This window comes from Anolis sagrei, chromosome 1, assembly GCF_037176765.1.
Source record: "Anolis sagrei isolate rAnoSag1 chromosome 1, rAnoSag1.mat, whole genome shotgun sequence".
In the NCBI taxonomy this organism is placed as follows: Eukaryota; Metazoa; Chordata; class Lepidosauria; order Squamata; family Dactyloidae; genus Anolis; species Anolis sagrei.
Window position 1 is genome coordinate 179,780,262 of NC_090021.1, and position 21,165 is coordinate 179,801,426.

Below are 21,165 nucleotides of genomic sequence, written 5' to 3' on the forward strand. Positions count from 1 at the left end.
GCACAAATCTTTTGGATCAAAGAGGCATCCCACTGCTCTTGCGACTAACTGGATGCAGTACAAAGAAAAGGAGAATAGAAATCAAAGCAGCAATTTTGATGCAGTAAAGATGGCTAGCAGGCTTTAAGTCAGTGACATGATCCATTGACTCCTTCCTCCATCCCCATCACCCTGCAGGAGTAAGAATAGTTCCTTGATAAACTATTCCGTGTTGAAGTGCTTGCGATGGGCAGCCAGAGAGAATATAAAAACACCTGAGACATGAAGCAGAATGGCCCACAGCTGAATATCAGATCTCTGACATCCTTTTAGGATTTCAAATCCCATCTGCCCTTGCTAGCACAGTCAATTGTGAGAGATAGAAATTTCCAGCTTCAAAGCACCAAGGGTAAGGTTATATTTCCCATTCCTGTTCGAGATATGGAGGCATATAGATGGGCAAGAGCTCCCCATGCTCCAGGTACAATGCTTGAGGGCTGAACCAGAAGCATAAGGAACAGCTTCCTGCACCAGAGATAGCTGGGAAATCAATATGATCTGAGCAGTGGTGAATGTGTTTTGTGAAGATGGTAGAGCACCTTCAATTGTATTAAAATTAGGGGCAGATTTGCTAAAAGCCATCCTAGAACCTGGCCAATTTCTGACTGCACGCTCCCTCATATTAGCTTGTCTTCTCCCTTATTGTTGTTTTTTGGTTGTTTCTGACTTATGATAGAAGCTTAGAGTGTGTGACAAGCCAAAGGTCACTCAGTAGATTTCCATGACTGAGTGGGTAATCAAACTCCAGTCTCCATAGTTGTATTTTAGCATTTAAACTGCTACACCATGATGGCCACGTAATCCTGCTATCCTTGCATTGGTCCTGTGCTAAAGGAGATATATATATATATATATATATATATATATATATATATCTCTCTCAAGATAGTTCTGTGTAATAATGTAGCACGAGTGGAGTGGTTTGCATAGTTGGGCATGGATTCACATGACACACTCTCTAGAGGTGGGGGTGATTTGTAGTTTTCATGTTCATTATACTTCAACAAAATCTGAAATGTTCAGAAGTCTAATGCAGGGAGGTCATACACATGCTGTGGCTCTTTAGTTCCATTGCCAAATAAAACCTATACATTTTTGGAGAAAAACAATAGCTTCTTTGCTATGGCAGCCACATTAGATCAGCAAAGCATGCACTGCTGACTTCAGATTAACTGATTACCCAATTCATGGGGAAGCTCATGACAAAATACTGCTACTGAGGTGCTGATTCCTCCTGTCAATCCAGCGCTGAAAGCTGCTCCTGTGTTGGGGGGAAAACAAAACAGAGAATGCTTATTTCAGTTTGGCTACTGTGAAGCAAACAGTCAACAAAGGGACAATAAATAGAACCCTCTTTGTTCAAAAGCTCTGCAAAATAGTAGCTGGGCTTGTATGTCGAGTGCCTATGGTTCCACCTTCTGTCCTATGTGTGTACACATGCATATATACACATGTGTGCTTCATTAAAAGATACTGAATTGCACCTGAAATCTGGATGAATCTGAAAATATTTAATGGAAGAGAGTTATCACAATGTACAACTCAGCTTTGATCCAACATCAGAAATTATATGTATCCCAGCTGCTATCTTAAACACTTCAGCCCTGTGGCACATGCCTGAAGAAATATGGTAGGCCAAGAGAATATCATATTGTTAACAGCACTTAAAAAAAACCCAAAATGAAGCCCACCCACTATACATACTGATATTTTTTAGTAACAACAACAACAACAGCACTTTATTTATATTCTGCCTTATCTCCCCAAAGAGACTCAGGGCAGATTTCAGCATATTTACAGACATAGGCAAACGTTCAATGCCTTGAAACAATGAGATACAAATGAAAAGACAAGCAGCTGAATGATGAAAACCTTTCTTGTCTATTATATTCTATCTGGAATAGCCAAGACAAGTAAGAAGGCTCAAGGTATTTGTTTCTTTTGATCTCAGATGGAAAGGCTTAAAGCAGAGGCAAATATATACCCAGTTGGCTAATCAAACAAAACAACACTTGTAGCTGTAGACGCTAGAAAAACATTTCCCAAACTGTTTTTCCAGGTGTTCTGGACCAGGGATCCTCAAACTAAGGCCCAGGGGCTGAATACGGCCCTCCAAGATCATTTACCTGGCCCTCGCTCAGAGTCAACCTATGTCTGAAACGACTTGAAAGCACACAACAATAACAACAATAACCCTATCTCATCAACCAAAAGCAGGCCCACACTTCCCATTGAAATACTAATAAGTTTATATTTGTTAAAATTCTTCTTCATTTTAATTACTGTATTGTTTTTAAGTATTTTTTGCACTACAAATAAGATATGAGGAATGTGCATAGGAATTCATTCAAGTTTTTCTTTTCAAATTATAATCCGGCCTTCCAACAGTTTGAGGGACTGTGACTTGGCCCTCTGTTTAAAAAGTTTTAGGACCCCTGTTCTGGACTTTGTCTCCCAGAATCACTGACAAAGACAGCTGTGGCTTCTGGGAGTTGAAGTCCAAAACACTTGGGAGTCACTGTTCTAGAAGATTTAATAAGTCTGTGTACAGAGATGGGCTAACAAAAACATTTATGGACAAATTACTTTGGCGGACATACTTCTGAAACTGAATTAAAGTACCTGCCCCTATGGTTTGCTATAGCCTTATCTGAGACTAGAACAGGCAGGGCTTCTGGTGGTCCTATGGTCAAGAAAAGCCTGTACTGCCAACAGAGACACCCAAGAGGAGATTCCACTTTGCTCCTCACTGCAATGTAGAAAGATACAGAAGGGGAAGATGGGTCCTTCACAAAGTTGTTTATTCCTTGCCCACTAATCTGGGACAGTATTTGCCCAAAGGCAGGAGAAGCTCTTTTCCACCAAGATACTTCTCCATAACTGTAACTAATTGGAGGTCATAACGTCAAAAGGCTCCTAAAACTTCTGGCACAAAATATAACACTGTTTGTTTGAGGTGGGTGGGAAGGAGAGAAGGGAACAGAACTTCTTTGGCTGAGCTGCTACGTGATCTGTAGATTGAGATGGGCATGCTGAGGTTAGCTCAAGCAACAATTTCCTTTAAAACCAAGAGCTCAGGGAGCATGTATCTAGTTTTGAAGTTTTGAACTGTAGCTTCGGGCATGCTGCTTTGGCTTGGAAATGAGACAGACGCTTCTACTGCAATTTGTTTTAAAATTAATGCCATTAACACATCAATGCAATTTGGTAAGACGACTGAGCAAAAATGTATAAAGGAGACACATGACCTTTGCAACTGTCTGCCTTAAAACAACACCTATCATAGAATGGCTCAAGCAGCCAGAAGGTTTATCCTTGTGTGAAATACCTTTGTTTCCCCTTCTGAAGTTTATCATATTTTTGAAATTTTTATATGGAGCCTCCCAAGTCAAGGGACTGATGCAGTCACAGCACCCAATTTTATGCACCCTCCCCAAGATTCTTCCTTTTGCTTACCAATGGCCAGACCATCACTAAAATTGTGGATTCCATCTCCCATGATGACCATCCAGGCTATATTTGCAATGCCAGTGTCTTTCAGGTCCTTCCCAGAATGGCAGTGTCCATGGGAGTGGTGGGAGTGCTTGTGTGACCAGATGTGGTTGTGCTTCCCAACTGCGTTCTTATCCGCTCGATGGTTGCTTTGGAAGCCCACCGCAGGGAGATCGTTGTCCCGAACGGCATGGGAGATGTCGTTATGGGAGTGGAGCATACTGTTTTCCTCCTCTACGGACAGGAAGGCTTTCGGTAGGGAGTCCAGCTGCCCATCTAAGTCAGTTAGTTCGGTCTCATTAAGCCGATCATCGGATAAAACAGAATCATCTGCCCCTGTGTTGAAAGAGCCAAGGAAGTCATGTATGTTAATTCGGAATGGCAACAGAGTTTTAATTAAGGTAAAGATATTGCCAATACTTTCCCCAAACTCTAATTATGCACATTAGCTGCTCAAGAAAGCAATGCTCCTAAATACGAGTTGAAGGCTGCAGGGACAGCATTAAGAAGATGAAAGGGGGAGAACGGATCAGACCCAAAGACTAGAAGCTCAGTATTCTGTTCACACTATGGCCAAGCAGAAGCCCCAACATAAAATCTACAAGCAGGACACAAGAATTAAGAGACCCCTTTTATTTGTGTTCCCTGACAACTGGTATTAAGGGGTTGTGGAGACTGTCTGCTGGATCCCAAATGGCGATCCCAAGAGACCGCAAAGGTCCAGAGTTTTCAATAAGATCCAGACCTTTGCAGATATCTTTTAAACCTGAAATACACCTGGATAATCAGGTTTATTCCGGGTTGAAACGGATTAGCCTGAAACATCATCTGGATGCCTCAGGCTAACCTGTTTGCTATCCCATATTATGCGGCTGTGTAGATGGGGCCTAAGCAGAGGCGGCCCTAGGTAATTTTCAATGGTAAGCAAACAGTATTTTGGCGCCCCCCCCCCCCCCCAACCAATCATTTGTTCGTCGTGGGAGTTCTGTGTGCCATATTTGGTTCAATTCCATCATTGGTGGAGTTCAGAATGCTCTTTGATTGTAGGTGAACTATACATCCCAGTAACTACACTTGCCACATTTGCTCCCTTGCCTGGCCCGCTTTGGGTCCGGAGGTGTGCCTGAAGGCCCCAGCCTGTGCACCAAAAGTCACCTCTTCTCCTGACTTTCTCCTCAGCCATTAGGACCGAGAGAGAGAGAGAGAGGTGGAGATGCCCACCTTTCCTGAAGGTAGGTGCAAAAACAAAGGAGGGAGCGGAGGTGGGAGATACCTCCAGCCGGAGGGGCTTTCTCTCTCTCTCTCTGTCCCAATAGCTGAAGAGAAAATCAGAAGAGGCGACTTTTGGTGCGCACGCTGGAGTCTTCATACACGCCTCCAGACCCGAAGTGGGCCAGGCGCGGCGGCTCTGCCTCTTGGCCCACTCGCGGATTGGGGAGAGGAGAGGAGGCAGGTGGAGCGCCGGGGGATTGGGAAAGGGAGCCGGTCATGGGGAAGGGATTGAACGCGGAAAACGATTGAGCGCCGGCTCTGCTCGCGCACCCGGTGGCTGGGTGGAGCAGGAACGAGAGGGGCTAGACGGGGCTCAAGGGCCTGGCCCCTTTGGGAAGAGGATCGCCCGGCAGCGAGGCAAGAAAGCCGAGGCTCCCCCCGGACTGCTAGGGCTGTTGTGAGCTGAGGGGGTGCTCCTCAAGTGGCGGTCGAGGGGCATTTACAGAGGCGCCTCTGCGCCCTTGGCAAAAAAAAAGTGTTCTGCGACCGCTTACTTTGCGTAATGGACGGGCCGCCCCTGGGCCTAAGATACATATTTGAACTTACTGTGTATTTTTTCCCGTCCTTGCTTCTTTCTAGTTCTGGAGCATTTACATTTCAAAACTATTTTTTGCACTTTTTTCTTTTTTATGTAACTGTCCCAGGATTCCTTTATTCCTCTTTAATTAATAGGAGCCCCAGGTGGCGCAGTGGGTTAAACCCTTGTGCCGGCAGGACTGAAGACCGACAGGTCGCAGGTTCGAATCCGGGGAGAGGTGGATGAGCTCTCTCTATCAACTCCAGCTCCTCATGCGTGGACATGAGAGAAGCCTCCCACAAGGATGATAAAAACATCAAATCATCCAGGCGTCCCCTGGGCAACGTCCTTGCAGACGGCCAATTCTCTCACACCAAAAGCGACTTGCAGTTTCTCAAGTCACTCCTGACACGACAAAAAACAAAAAACAAAAAAAAACAGGTTTGTAAAAATATCAAGTAAGTCTATTTCCTATGCCTTGTACTTGCGTTCCGCTAGAATGCAGCAGCTGTAAAATTATTTAACTGAACTCCTGCTTATTTTTCTTATAGGCCACTTACAAGATAGTCACTGGAACTGTGAGATCCAAACACCTTTCTATGTACCCATTATACAAATTCCTAGGGACAGAATTCTCTAATTTCTACATGTCATTTGTACATATTTCTGGTTGGTGGATCTTGGCATCCTAGTAATACAACAAAATAGCCTTCATAAGCCTGAAGTCTGCCTATTCCTGGATTAGGAGGATAAAAAAATGGCTTTATTAAAAAAAAGTGTCCCCTCTCCGATTAATTGGGCCTCCAAACTGCAGCTCTAGCAAAACAGTGCCTACTGCTACATGTACACACGCCATATAAAAATGAAAGAAGTCTACAAAATGTCTCTATATAATCAGTTTAATGAACTGCTTGGAACTCCTACGAATACTTTAACTCTCATTACTGTCAATTAATGCAGATTTACTGAGGAGGGTTTATACACAAGTGTGTAAAAAGCCACTAAACCAGATTAACGGTTGGCCCAATGTATGTAAATGTGTTGGTGTAACACAGAGAGAATGTAGCAGAAGCCACCTAATAATAAATGGTTACCAGCTAGAGGCTTGAGCTGAAGCCAGTCAGCATCAGGTCTGTTTAGTTTATGATCTGAGAGTTTCCTCCCAACTGGCGATTCATCAATCATCTGTTTTTTCTTACACCATTTCTGCTTAGTCTGAAAGAGAAGATAAAAAAGACCTGGCTGTCAAGTGTTAACCTGTAACGACAGGATCCTAATGAGGAAAGAGGTGAAAGGGACAGCTACCTATGGATACTGTGCCCACAGTCATTTATGATGCCAGAATCATTCAGACGCAGAATGTCAGTTTAGGCACCTACACTGTTCTGGTGCATTCCCTCAATTCATAACAAGTCTCCCACCAGGTGCTATATATTTAGCAGAGGTTCTCCATTCAAAACATATCATTCCCAATGTTCTAGTATGTTGCTCCAAAGGATCTACTGATCAGCACAGTGGTTCTGTTCTTCTCCCAGGGGATCTCTATGTCTGTGGAGTAAACACCGTGAATATCACAGAGAGCCCACTTATCTCTCTGGCACATCTTGGGAATGTTGCTGCTGTGCTGGATGCACAAAATACTGTCTGTCCATGACTGTAAACAAGAGGGCCTTCTATCCATATATCCATGGCACCCACTGGTCTTTTCTATTCCAGACACACAGCCTGACTTGTGCTCCTTACAATGATGCTCAGGCCCACCGCAGGGTGCCCAGCACAGCTGCAACACCCCAGCTGAGGACACAGGATGGGTAAATATGTGTGCTTGTATGTGTATGTATATACATTCATTCATTCATATATACATTCTTAGTAAACTGCTCCACAATCTAAGAGTCATGTGCATGGGGCAAAAGTTGGGCTGTTATTTATCCTTCTCAGTACAGAGTTGGCTCTCCTGCTACTGTTCTCTAGGGAAACTTGTATAGCTACTTGTACAGGAAAACATTATTATGAATATATCCAATTTCTATGAACTGTATCCCACTCCAGATGTGGTGTCTTCTGTGCAAGCTTCAGCCAGTTTTTCTTCAGTAAATAAACAGCATCGTAGCTGCCATAACATCTTTAGTAATGTTAAGGAAAGAGAACAAATAAGTACGAAGTCGGGGATGGAAACCTTTTTCAAGGCATCTTCATCTAAATGTTTGTATATCTATGTGCTCAAGTAGTGGTCAAAATTACTTTAAAAGGAATAATGAGACAAGCATGCCATATCAACCTCTAACTTCTAAACCAGTGGTTCCAAACCTGTGGTCCATGGACCACCAGTGGTCCCCAAGAACTAAAATATGGTCCGCGGCCTCACCGTTACTACACCATTGCAACAAGAGTGACTGGTCTCATGAAACCCTCTTATAGTGCCGAGGCAACAGGGATATCAGGAGGAGAGAGGCAGACTACCCATGAAAGGTGCGACAACAACCCTGCTGACTGCTTCTCCTCTTCCTCCCTTCCCGAGTGGAGCCGTTCCACGTGGCGCCTGGAAGCAGGGGTGCCTTGGTGTCTTCATTTTTAGACTTATTCCTGAGGTTATTTGGGGCACTGATTCAGAAAATTACATTAGATAGACCACATCAGCTCTTGAATATTAAAAATGGTTTTCTGTGGTGACTACTGGATGGCATATGTTCTGTATCAGACGCTAGAGCTGATGTGGTCTATCCAATGCAATTTTCTGAATCAGCTCCCCAAATAACCAAACTGAATCTAAAGTTGACCAAAAATTGATTTGTAACCCTTTTGGTACTAATGTTCGAGAGTGGCCCCTGGTCAAAGTGGTCCCTGGTCAAGAAAAGGTTGGGAATCACTGTTCTAAACAGATTAATCTGGTTTCCAGAGAAACATAAGCTCTCTGTCTTTAAAGATTTCTTTGGTGTTCTTTAAAAATCAACACTTTCAACTTATATCAAAAGCTGTCTATGTGTAAGGACCTACTAATTACTTGTAGCAGTGTCCTCCTCCAACATACCATTTCTGATGGTAGCAGTCAGATTTATCACTACAAAATTGCTTGGAGTGACAACTCTTTTTTCTCAAAACAAGTCATCTTATGGCTGCCTAACCATCTGACAGTCCCAATCCTCTTGCTTTTACCCTCAAGGAGAAATAATCGAGTCTGTTTAGTTTCTCTGGTTTGACATCCTTACCAAGCACATAACGATCACTTTAGCATTTTGACCCCACTTAGTGGAGCCCCCGGTGGCGCAGTGGGTTAAAGCACTGTGCTGGCAGGATGAGCTCCCTCTATTAGCTCCAGCTCCTCATGTGGGGACATGAGAGAAGCCTCCCACAAGGATGATAAAACATCAAAAATCATCCAGGCGTCCCCTGGGCAACGTCCTTGCAGACGGCCAATTCTCTCACAACAGGAGCGGTTGCTCCTGACACAACAAAAAAAAAAACAAACAAACAAAAAAAAAAACAACCCACTTAGTCCCATCTGATTTTAGTTTTGTTCTGTGGTCAGTATTTTCAGCCAGAGAGTTCCTTTTATGCCTTTGGCTAAACCAGAAACCCTAGGAAGATTCCACAGGATGTAGCCATGGCCGTTAAAGCGAGATAATTAAGTATTCTAATTGCATATTGTGAAAGTGTTCATGGTTTGCTCAGATGTGGATGACACAGATTAATTGTGTCAACGCTACACTGGAAAGCTTGTTTTATCCACTCTAGGCCAATGACTATCACTGTTACACAAAAACAAAAATAGCCCCATTCAGATACTTAGGTAGCAGGGCAGCCTAAATTCTACCTTAAATCCTAAGGAAATAATATTTTGACTCTGTTTACTTACAAAAGCACATACATTACATTGTTGAGGAAAGTAAGTAAAGCCAAATAACAGAATTGCTTCACTCAACAGTTCTCAAATCATCCAGTTTTGGGGGTGGGGAGCTTTTTATATACTGTTGCAATCACTGAATTTGGTTATTAAAAATATAGGTTGAGTACCATTTATCGAAAATGTTTGTGATCAGGAGTGTTTCATATTTTGGTTTTTTGCAGATTTTGGAATACCTGCATATACACAATGAATTATCTCAGGAGATGGAACCCAAGTCTAAACACAACATTCATTTGTTTCATATACATGTAGACTGAAGGTAATGTTAAACAATATTTTCAGTAACTATGTGCATGGAACAACGTTTGAACACACTGAACCATCAGAAAGCAAAGGTGTCACTGTCTCAGGCACCCGTATGGAAAATTTTGGGTTTGGGATTATTTTGAAATTCTGGATAAGTTCAGACTGTACTTGAAAAGCACAACGTTTTCACTACAGGAAGTACCACACACTTTGGGATGCTGCAGAACCTGCTGTGGGATCACAAAAATCTGCTGTTAGTTCACTTTGGATTGTTTTTCCCAGACCTGGTTAATGCCAGAATTACTCTCAGAACACTGTTTTACTAGATGGACTAATACAATACAAATTCTTTCTATAAGCCACTTAAAAACTCAGTGATAATAGTCTTCCCAATACCAGAATATAGGAGATATCAAAACCTACCCTTTGTTTGTTGTAGTGTTTGAACATTCTTAAGCAGTGTTCAATAATGAACAGGAGGTAAATCCCACCAAGAGCCACCAGACCTTTCAAAACTGCGTCATATTCTTCGAGGAAGCTGTGGACCAGTCCCTCGTGTTCATGGGAATGCCCATGGAGATGTTGGTGCTCATGCTGGTGGTGGCCTTGGCCGTCATGGTTACTGTGGTTGTGCACCCCTTGGGACTAATTGGTAGGGAAGAGAAAGACGCAGCATTAACATTTCCTGAAGTAAAGCCAACATGGCACTCCTTAACTAAACAGACACACAAAATTCTCTTTCCTTTCTCCCCCACTGCACCCTTCTTTCTGTGAGGCTTGAGGCACTGTTTTAATACAAGCATAATAGATGAATTTGAAAGCTTTGAATTCATACTGACAGTTTATACACAGGAGAAAGCTAAATGAAATAATAATTTGAGTTTTGGGAAATCTAAATTAGAAGACAATAAATTATAACTCTCCCGAGCTGCAAGTTTCCATTCCAAATGACTTGGCCTGGAAAAATAATATAAATCTGTGGTACTGAGGGTGTTGACAGTAGTATTTTCTTAAACTTAAAGGCTGGTTTATTTTCTTCGGACATTAAGATCACAGGTCTTCTGACAATAATATTGATCAACTATTAGCCTCTAAAGCACAGAGAGTGCAATGTAGCGCTATCAACCCCAATAAAACTTTTACCAAGTGAGGAGTGTACACATAGCAGACTTTTTATCCACAGCAGTGATTCTCAACCTGTGGGTCCCCAGGTGTTTTGTCCTGCAACTCTCAGAAATCTCAACCAGTGTACCAGCTGTTAGGATTTCTGGGAGTTGAAGGCCAAAATATCTAGGGACCCGCAGGTTGAGAACCACTGTTTTACAGTAGACCTATAGCAACCTTTTTCCTTGCCTTCTACCACAAAAATTAGTGAACTGACTCTTGTCATTGTATATCCGGCATTCCACTTCTATAATCATCTAGGATTGTTTCAGAAAAGCAGGGTATAAACTTATAGTTTGAAACCCTGCAGCAGGTTCTTGACTTTTTAATAGGATGGTTTGCCTGAATGCTGAAGAAATGTAACATTCAAAAGGGATAAACAACCATATCTATACGTTTGCTGATTACAGTAAAATGTGTAAACATTCTGAAGGGGGGGGGGGGATTCTACCCACTGCTTTCAAACAGAGAAAGCTAAGACCACACTCAACTTTTAACAAGCGAAGGAGTGTCAAAAGTGAATTATCTTTGTGGTTAGGCTATACCTTCTGGCACACATCGTAATCTCAAAATAACTTTCAGTACTCCAGAAACAGAACTGAGTCACAGAAGCCTTTTTGTTTTAATACACACTACACATATTTACATTATAGTATTTTGAGTATGTGTTTCAATACTTCCACTGTATGCGGAAGTAACTCAATGAATCATGCTCAATTGTACTCAGTGAAAGACTTGCGTAATCTATTATAACAACAACCCTCAATGATAGATAAGCAACTGCATATATTCACGAACACTTTTGGGTGAAATGCTGGCACATTGGACGATACTTAGAGAGCAAAAGAAATGGAAAGCACAAGCTCTGGGGTGAGACACAACTTACATGTGGCAACAAGTGAAGCAGTGCATCTCCACTCATTGTTCCTACCGCAAGAGCAACGAGGAAGGTGAGGAGAAATTTGAAGCACCCTTGGTTAATTATAGGGATCAAGATCACACCTAGCAAGGACAGCAGGCTAATGACTGTGATAGAAATGAGGCCACAAATCCAGGCTGTGGAAGAGGAAGGAGAAATAAAAACATTAATCAGGAAGTTTTCAAATCACCAACATAAAACAAAAAAACAAAACAGTTACTGCTCAAAGGAAGAAAATACACACGCATTTCCCCTCTATTATAGATATAAACCTGGGATCAGAAACTCAAATCATCATGACTCATTGTGTAATTTTTATGATCTGCATCATTGGGCTGGGTGCTTTTCTCAAAAAATTTATACGGCTTGATCACACACCGGAAAAGTTAACATCTTATGCCCAACTATAATCTTGTTCTAACACTTGTGTAAATTTAACTCCTCCCAAATGATTTCACTGAGCACAATTTAAAACAGCAAAGAATCAAAATCACCAGGTTTAAACTTTCCATTAATGGCCTCTGGGACCTGAATGCAAATGGACAGCTGATGCCTTATGAACAGAACACTTTCAGACACAGGAACGGGTAGAATTCAATGTCTCAAAAACAATTTTTGCAGCATTTTTCTCTACAGATTTGTTCGCAATAACTATGTGTTCCTAACTAGCAAAGATAACAAGAAGCAATTTGTCCAGAATTGATCTTCTATATCCTTTATATTTTACAGCTTGTTGGATACCTTTTTTATGTACTGACTTTTCCCAGAAGTAGGGTGGATTTTTTTCCTGAAAACATTATGCTTAATGCAAGCAATAAGACTTGAAACAGGGAAAGAGAAAACCAAAGTGGGACACTCTACTGATTCCAAAATAATTGTTGAAATTGATGTGGTTGCTACCACAATATGATACAGGCTAGATATCCCTTATCTAAAATTCTTGGGAACAGAAGGTGTTTGGATTTTGGAATTTTTCAGAATTTGAAAAACCTGCATTTGCACATAATGACATATCATGGAGATGGGACCCAAGTCTAAGTACAACATTAATTTTATTTCATATACACCTCATACACATAGCCTGAAAGTAATTTTATGCACAACATTTTAATAATTTTGTGCATGAAACAGTTTGTGTACACTGAACTATCAAAAACAAAGCCATCCATGTGGACAATTTTTGATTTTGGAACATTTCAGATTTCTGAATAAGTGATGCTCACTGTATTTTTCTGTGTCAACCTCTCCCCCATGCAGTGAACTACAATGTGTGGCCATACATGATTCAGGGGAAAGGAGGCAATGTGACATAGCAGTCACATTACACAATGGAATTTGTCTCATGCAGCATGTAACTTTGCTCCAAGCATGTGACAATGGTTTATCCTTCAAATATTCTCAAGGGGCAAACGACCCTAGGCAAAACCTATTAGAAAAACTTGGGAGGCCTCTATCTTGCATAAATAATCACAGTATTTTTTAGTTCCTCTGTAGCTTAGACAAAAAGTAACTATGTTTAATTTAGCCACCTGAATAGGCAAAGACCAGAGCTTACATATCCCTACTTCCTCCAAAATAGCTTATTTGGAGTAAGCAGATAAGATATAATCATGAAAGCCGAGAAATGGGCTGACAGGCAAATAAAAGAAAGTATGTTTACGGAAAAGCTTTTTGTCCAGGAAAGAATCCTCTTCCCCTTTACTTCCTCTTCTTCCAGGGAACTACAACTAGTGTGGTTTTTCAGTATTTTGTCAATACACTGGCAAATTAATAGCTAGGACTTTTTAGCTTAACTAAATCCCCAAAGACCAGTTCTGCAGCTGCAAAGGGTACTGTTTATTCAAAAACACTGTCATTAAGAGTGCAACGTAAGTCTTTAGAATGCCATATTTCCACAGAGGTCTCTTATGCTCCTGAATCTACCAAAAGATGTGTTGCATAAAGCATGCAAACCAGGAACAGGAGTGTGGAAAAAGAAGGGGACAACTGGAGGGAAGCTGGATCCAGAATCTACCAACCTGTATTTATAAAGGAGTGTGTTACCCAAGAAATTATGAGAGGGGTGGCTTGAATAGGACAGGTGACTGTCCAAGTCAGTTGTACCATTATTATCATTACTAAGATGATGATGATGATTATTATTATTATTATTATTTTGTGCCATGAGTTGTCATTCCACTGGAAACCAGGAATTTGGAGCTGGACATCTTCTCCTCCCTTCACAGTTGCCATCATCCTTCCCCGCCCCCTTCTATCCTTTCCCTAGATATATTTTTACGTGGCACCAATCACTGCAATAGTTTTTCTGGTGGAAAAAGGATGGAAGAAATGACAGGGGAAGGCAATAAGGAGACAGAGAACTAATAAAAGACATATGGACACTGCACCAGTGAGGCAACAGATAGAGAACAGGAGAAAGACAGAGGAAATGGATCAAAGGAGATACTGCCATCAAGACAGATGCATATGAAGCAAAGCCAACTGAGAATTAAACAGGAACACTTGGCTTTCATTTTCTGTTCAGTCTTTATGGATGTAGTTTCATATTCATGAGAAAGACTTCCTGCGAGTTGTTGGTGAAATTATCAGAGAAACTAATTCATTAATTAATAAATGTTGGAAAATGCGATAATTATTTCACATTGCCACGCAGATCACTCTGAAATTACAGTACTATGCCTGAGGTTTAATGTGACAGAGCAAGCTGCTCCTCAATCACTGCAACAAAGTGGCATTGTTTTTTTTTATTTGTTCTAAATAATGATAGCTTCTCCAGCAAAATGCATCAACATGACTGTTACAAATTCCACTTATTTTTCAAATTGGGTCACTTAAAACTTTGAAGGTCTTCAAGATTACTTATTCATCAGTTCCCTCCCTCATTATTGAGACAGAAAAGGCTTCCTTTAAAAAGAAGCGCTCATCTGTGGAAACTTTATAATTAACTTGGTTCAAAGGCATATGTGTGATGAGAGGTTTTTTGGGGGTGTGCGCACGCGCGCATGTGGGCAGCTTTAACACGCACATACAGTTTCAACATTTTAATTGGCAGAAAATGCTTAGCAGCTTTTTCATAAACTCTCCTGGCAATTAAGCTAAGGTCAAACCTTCCAAAAATAAGATTGCCCACAGAAACAAACAATTTGCTACCATATGCAGCATATATTGAGTATTTGGTACTATCGAATCTTTGAGTACCGTTAATGAGGTAGTAGCTGTGTCACTATGGGAAATTTATATACAACAAGTTAACCTTTCTTAATGATGCCACATTCATTAAAAATAATTACCACCAGGGCATTCTTTCCGACAAGTACGAACATATATCTGAACATACTCAATTTGTGCTTTATTTCTGACACCGCTTGTAAGTGCCTGCAAAACGACTAATCAATATTCACCATTAGATTAGCTAGACCATTATTTTCAAGCTAAAGGCAATTCCCTCCAAGGTTCTCTATGATTACAGCAATTGTCCCAGCTTTAGAAACAAAATGCCATTAAGCACCTCACCCAGCAGTTCCACAGAAACCTGTGGATAATCATATGAAAAAGGCCTGAGAATAAAAATGGTTGAATCTGTGGATACGAAGGGCTGACTGAATTGGCTACAAAATCTTTTCATGTACTGGACATTATGAATGATCCTTGCAAGTAAGAGCTTCCAATTGAAGACTCTCGAGGGTAAACTGGGTGTGTGTGGGTGTGTTTCCTATCTGTCCTCTAATCTTAGGTGGTACTGAAAAGGTTTGACTATATTTACTTTTGGCAACTAGGAAAGGTTATATTACGTATGATGAGGTTTCCAAGATGGTGCTCTATTTCCTGAATTTTGAAAACTGGTGTTTAAAACATGCCATTTGATAGTCTTGCTTTGTGGTTATTTAAATGACACAATATTTTTAAGAAGATTATCATTTTATGCAACATTCAGTCACATTCCAAGTTACAGAGTAACAAGAGCTGGTAATTCTGAGCATTATTAGACTTCCAGTAAATGTAGGCTCAAATTCTTTATGTCCGTGGACTTAAAGGACCACCAGTGATCCCTAATAACAAAAATATGGTATGTGGCCTCACCATTACTACACTGTTGCCTCAAAACCACACGGCAACGAGAGTAACTGGTTTCATGAAATCCTCTTTTAGTGTTGAGGCAACTGAGATGTTGGGAGGGGAGAGGCTGACTACTCAAAAAAGATTACTACCATCACATCAGCTCTAGATTATTAAATATGGTTTTCTGTGGGTGAGCAGATGGTGACTACTTGATGGCATATGTTCTACATCAGAAACTAGAGCTGATGCGGTCTATCCAATGCAATTTTCTGAATCAACATCCCAAATAAACAAAACAAATTCTAAAGTTGACCAAAAACCGATTTGTAACCCTTTTGGTACTAATGTTGGAGAGTGGTCCCTGGTCAAAGTGGTTGCTGGTCAAAAAATGTTGGGAACCACTAATTTAAGTAGATAGGATATAGATTAGGGCTGCATGTGAATGGTGCAGCCAAATTTAAGAAGTGTCAACTGCATGGATCTTTCATATGAAATCATGCAAAACCAAAATAGTTTGTGGTGTCCTGTAGAGGAAACCTTGAAATTTGCTTAGCAAAGTCACCTCACATCAATTGCTCGTCATTGGGAAGAATCTGTTCTCATGTGTTATGGCCTTACATTAAAAACTCACTAATGGATCGCAATGGCAGAAGCTGCTCAAATATAGAAGGCAAACATGGAGAGAGACATGACGAACAGATGCCAGTTTATAAAGCAATGATAGAAGGTGTGTATTTTCCAGATATTTTTGGAAAGCACAACCAAGAGAAGGAGTGCTGTGAGTTTCAATACAAGAATGTTCAAAGGGCCACATGACTCCTACTCTACTCCTACCTGCTGTAAAGGAAATGCTGTGAATATCTGAGCAAGCATCTTTTCACATCAAGAAGAATAAGGAGCCCAGGGGGAACAATGCATTTTGGACTGTTGGGTTATTGAGTAGTCTTATAAACTCTATCTTTAAAACAAAACCATCAAAAAGCAAGATTAGCCTTAAACATCTTCAGAAAACGGTTCCAAAGAGGAGATGTTTTACTCTAGATGAACCGGAGGAAGAAAGTTGAGGACAAGGACAAGAATGGAAAGATTTGCAGCTTTATGGTCAGGTGGGCAACTGTATGGAAGCCGGAGGTTGATTTCCCCCACTAGGACCCTCCACATGAGTTGGGCCTTCCACTGACAGTGCACCCAAATACTTCTATTGTCATACAAGTCTTTGCCAAAATGATGACCAGAACTAACACTGTGTCACTTCTTGCTACCGTTGAGGGCAAAAAACATCTGAAAATTGTGCATATTTTATTCAAATTGGTTGGCTGAAAGGGGTTTGGGGGACTGCTGAGAGGCTTCAGGCAGGATCACTGGTCACACTTTGTCCAGCCCTTTTGTATGGGGTAATAGAGTGAGTAGGCCTCTCTCTCTTACTTTGGCTAGCCAGACTGACCGTACGAGCTTGTCGTAAACACTGCATACTCAAAGCTATAACAAAATGTACAGCTAGCCAAAAAAGACACCTGTGCAGCATGTTGACTTTCTAACAGAAAATTACATTAACAATAACGACAAATGCATGCTTTTTCTGGTCTTGATTTTTTGACAACACACTTCTTACCTGATGCACCTGTTTTATTCATGATCCCAAGCGATGCATTTTTGCCTTTATTCAAGTCTTCAATCAGTAAATCCTCAAAATATTCAATACAAAGTCTCCTGTCAATCTGATACAGTAATGCGGGACACAGGTATGTAAACAAGCTTGGAGAAATGGGAGAACTGGGGCGAAGACCATAATGCCTTAGCAGCTGGGTGACATTTAAACACTGCAAACAAGTTAAGGAGAAGAAAATTAAACAAGCAACACCAGCAAATTTCATTCAGAAGCAGAGGAATACACAACATTTAAAGCTTCATCACTTGTATTTAGAAAAGTGGGACTGATCCTGATACTCTAATGAAAAAAAAAAAACCTTGAAAATTGCTGTGAACATTATTTAAATGGAGGTGGACTGAGACCACCAGAAAAAAATGGGGTTCGGAGGTTGTTATGAAAGCAAAGAGTCTGGGTGGCATCTGTGGGCACACTGTGAAATTTAAAACCTTGCCAACAATCAGGTTTTGAATTCAGGATGGTGCCTGTGACTAATGCACAAAGGTCCCAACATCTGGCCTCCTTTAACTGTGGTGCATGAAGAGAAACAGGGACAAAGCAGAGTCCTTATGCACCATAGTTAAAAGAGGCCAATTGGAATTATCATGTTTTTTCCCTTCCCTTGATTCTAGCTGCACAAGGTTGAAATGCCCAAACAGGAGTCAAGAGGTAAATTTACAGAAAAGCCACTCAAGCACTGCAGAAGAATGTGACCTGTACTTGCACAAGAGGAAGAAAACCTACCCCAAGGAATATACATAGGACAAGAGAAATTCAAATGAACATATTGTGGGGTTGTGTGTGGGGGGGAGGGCTTTTTTTCTTTAATGCAACTTAAACTCTTCATGGTACAGTGGTTTGAGTGTTGGGCTACATACGACTCTGGAAACGAGGGTCAGAATCCCTGCTTAGCCATGAAATGCTACCAGGTAACCTTGAGCAAGTCACACTCTCACAGTCTGAGTAAAACCCATGACAGATTTGCCTTAGGATTACCATATGTCAGAAACAACTTGAAGGCACACAACAACAACAGCAACAACAGCAGCAGCAACAACAACGTATCATTTCCATAGTTTTCTTTCAAATGAACAAACCTATAATTGCGTTTCTGAAGATGAAATACTAAATTGCTACATTTGACAAGAAACAGAAGCAGCTTCATTTGAGAGTATTATGAACTAAAAATTCAGCTCCTGAGTATTTCAAACTTGGCAAGTCAGCATGGTGTCAGATTAGGACTGTGGGCGAATAGTCTTTGAATCCCACTCAGCCATGGAAACCTACTGGATAACCTTGGAAAAGTCACATACTCTTGCAAGCCCATGACAAACTTCCTCTGATAAATATTAGAAAAAATCATAATAGGGTGGCAGTAAATCAGTCAACTCGAAGGTTGATAATGGTAACAAATTTCAGCCTTCCTATCTTACCAGACAGAAGGTAGAAGAATGCCCTTATGACTGTCAAACTGACAAAACATGGTAATTTTCATGTAGTGATGATACTATGCTTTATCAGAAGAGCTGCTCAAATAAATACATAAAATCAAAACCTTGCTATCTCAAAAGATATTTTGTTACCTGGAGGCAACAGAATGTGCAACTGATAATTATTTTAAATCTCTCTTGCTTTTGTTTCCTGGGAAATTACTCTTGCCACTATGGATAATCATGAAAATGGGTCTATTCAAGCTTGTTCAAGAATGGCAACCCCATGCTCCTATCCCAACTTTTTCTTGTTGCTGTGTGCCTCCAAGTAGTTTTCCAATTTATAGGGACTGCAAGGTGACCTTATCATGGATTTTCTTGGCAACATTTGTTCTTTTAAAAATGCTTTTAATTAAGTTTTCAAAAACACTAACGTTTTATAAGTATACAAAAAAAAGAAGAAGAAAGAACGGGAAATAGAAAAGAGGGAAAGAAAGATCAAGCACAGCAGATACAGACTAAAGAATAATGAAAAATATGAATTCCCTTCTTTTCAATGGAGTATACTATACAAGTTATTTCAAAATTCTCTATATGTAACAAAGACTGGAAAGAAGATCATTATATGTCTTTTTGATCTTTGCTACATTTTTTCTTAGCATTCTTCTTCATAAGGTAAGATTTGTTCAAAGGGGTTTTTGCCTTTGCCTTCCTCTGAAATTGAGACTGCGTGACTTGCCAAGATCACCCAATGGCCTTTTCATGGCTGAGCAAGAATTTGACACCTCTAGGGTCAGTCTAACCACTACACCAGGCTGGTTCAATTTTATTTTTAGATCTAAACATACTGTTGGCTTATGCACACATGGCCTTACCTCCTTAAAGGCAAGGCAAGGCAAGTTTTAACAAGTTTGCACTAACCTCTTCGTGATAATCTTCATGTCTGTTATGGTCCTTGTGAAGATGCCTCTTCATGCCATTGTGATTATGAGGTGCTTCGCGCTTGCTAGCATGCCGATGGCTGGCTCCACTGGGAGGATGCGGGTCTCGGTGCCCATGAGAGGCTGAATGGTCATTATCATGGAAATGCACATGCGAGGGAGACCCTTCATGCACATGGTCTTCTTTTTGAACACGGTTGTGTTTGTATTGTTCATTTGAGTCATGATCAGCGGTAAAATCCTGTGTTGCTTCAACTGGGATCTCACTGCTCTTCTTCTTGTCTCTCCGCCTCTTCTTTTCTTTGCATGGTTTTATTTCACAGTGTTCTTGAGTAGTGTTGGTTTCTGTTGAAGGCTCATGACTTGGTTCCCCATGATCACTAGCACTAATGGAGTCATTATGAGAATGATGGCTGCCATTATGGCCAAGGTGATGGTGTAAGTGGTGGCAGCGGTAGCGCTGGCGGTGTCTGTGATGATTGTTATGGCCACGGGTGTGTTTTCCACCAGGTTTTAGGGACGGCTCTGTTCCTTCTTTTTCAGGGTCACACTTCTGGTTTCTTTTGGTAGGCTCTTCATTCACAGTCTGGTTTTCTGAACCTGAGTGACTATGGGGATGGGGATGACTGTGGGAATGAGAATGCTTTCCTTCTTGTACCTCTATGAGATCTAAGTGAGAAACATGATCGTGACCAATGTCCTCATGATTTAATTCCACTACTTTGACTTCGCCAAGCCCAAGGTTCGTCAGCAATTTCTCCAGTCCCCAAAAATGTAATCTCCCATTTTCACCATAACACTCAAAGAGTTTTTCAATATAGTATTTCTGCTCCTCTTCAGCCTCCTTATTTGGTGCAGGTTCTGTCCTACCATTCTGGAGATATGGTGTGTCCAAGATCTGATCACTATTGTGGTTATTACTTTGGCCCTTTTCTGCACCATGGCTGTGGCAATGGTGGCACTGATGAAAGACAAATGTCAGCAAACATATGAGGCAAAACTGTGTGTGCATATGTACCGTCATTTCTATTTTCTGCAACAAAAGAAAAGAAAACATCTGGATGTTACATTATCTCGGGATAACCTTAGATTATTTCTAACAAATACAGCTTCATAGTGCATGAACATGGCAAGTCCAGACCTTGAATATCAATATGAGTCCCCCCAGGGGTGGGAAAAGCGGTGTATTTACTGTAAATAAATAATTAAGCTAAATAAAAATTTGTCATTATCTATCACCACTGATAAATTTAGATGAATAAGACAGTCAATTCTGTTTTACAATCTACATACTTTGTCAAATGAATATGAGGTCTAGCCCAGGTGCAACAATACTCTCAGCTGAATATTTAGTATAATAGACTAACACAGCTATTTCTATGGAATTTACTGGCAACTTTTGAAGAAGCAGATAGAGGGAATAAGTGAGCTGGAAACACAGGCTCAAAAGCCATCCACCTTAATTACGGTAAAGCAATCAACACCTGAAGACTCTCTGCTGTACATCATCTAGTTGGCAATTTCTTTGAAA

General features: G+C 40.9%; 1 protein-coding gene across 3 annotated transcripts in view; it reads right to left on the reverse strand.

Annotated features, from left to right (window-relative positions):
- SLC39A10 (solute carrier family 39 member 10) overlaps positions 1–21,165 on the reverse strand; it is a 61,790-nt gene that overhangs the window by 7,379 nt on the left and 33,246 nt on the right. For all 3 annotated transcript variants that reach the window (XM_060780774.2, XM_060780766.2, XM_060780782.2), the window contains exons 2-8: positions 19,615–20,667; positions 17,228–17,435; positions 11,524–11,693; positions 9,897–10,118; positions 6,415–6,535; positions 3,496–3,867; positions 1,220–1,300 (exon numbers count right to left, since the gene is read on the reverse strand). In XM_060780774.2, the coding sequence (XP_060636757.2) occupies positions 1,220–1,300; positions 3,496–3,867; positions 6,415–6,535; positions 9,897–10,118; positions 11,524–11,693; positions 17,228–17,435; positions 19,615–20,658 (2,218 nt within the window). In that variant the 5' untranslated portion in view covers positions 20,659–20,667. The remainder of the gene's footprint in view (positions 1–1,219; positions 1,301–3,495; positions 3,868–6,414; positions 6,536–9,896; positions 10,119–11,523; positions 11,694–17,227; positions 17,436–19,614; positions 20,668–21,165) is intronic.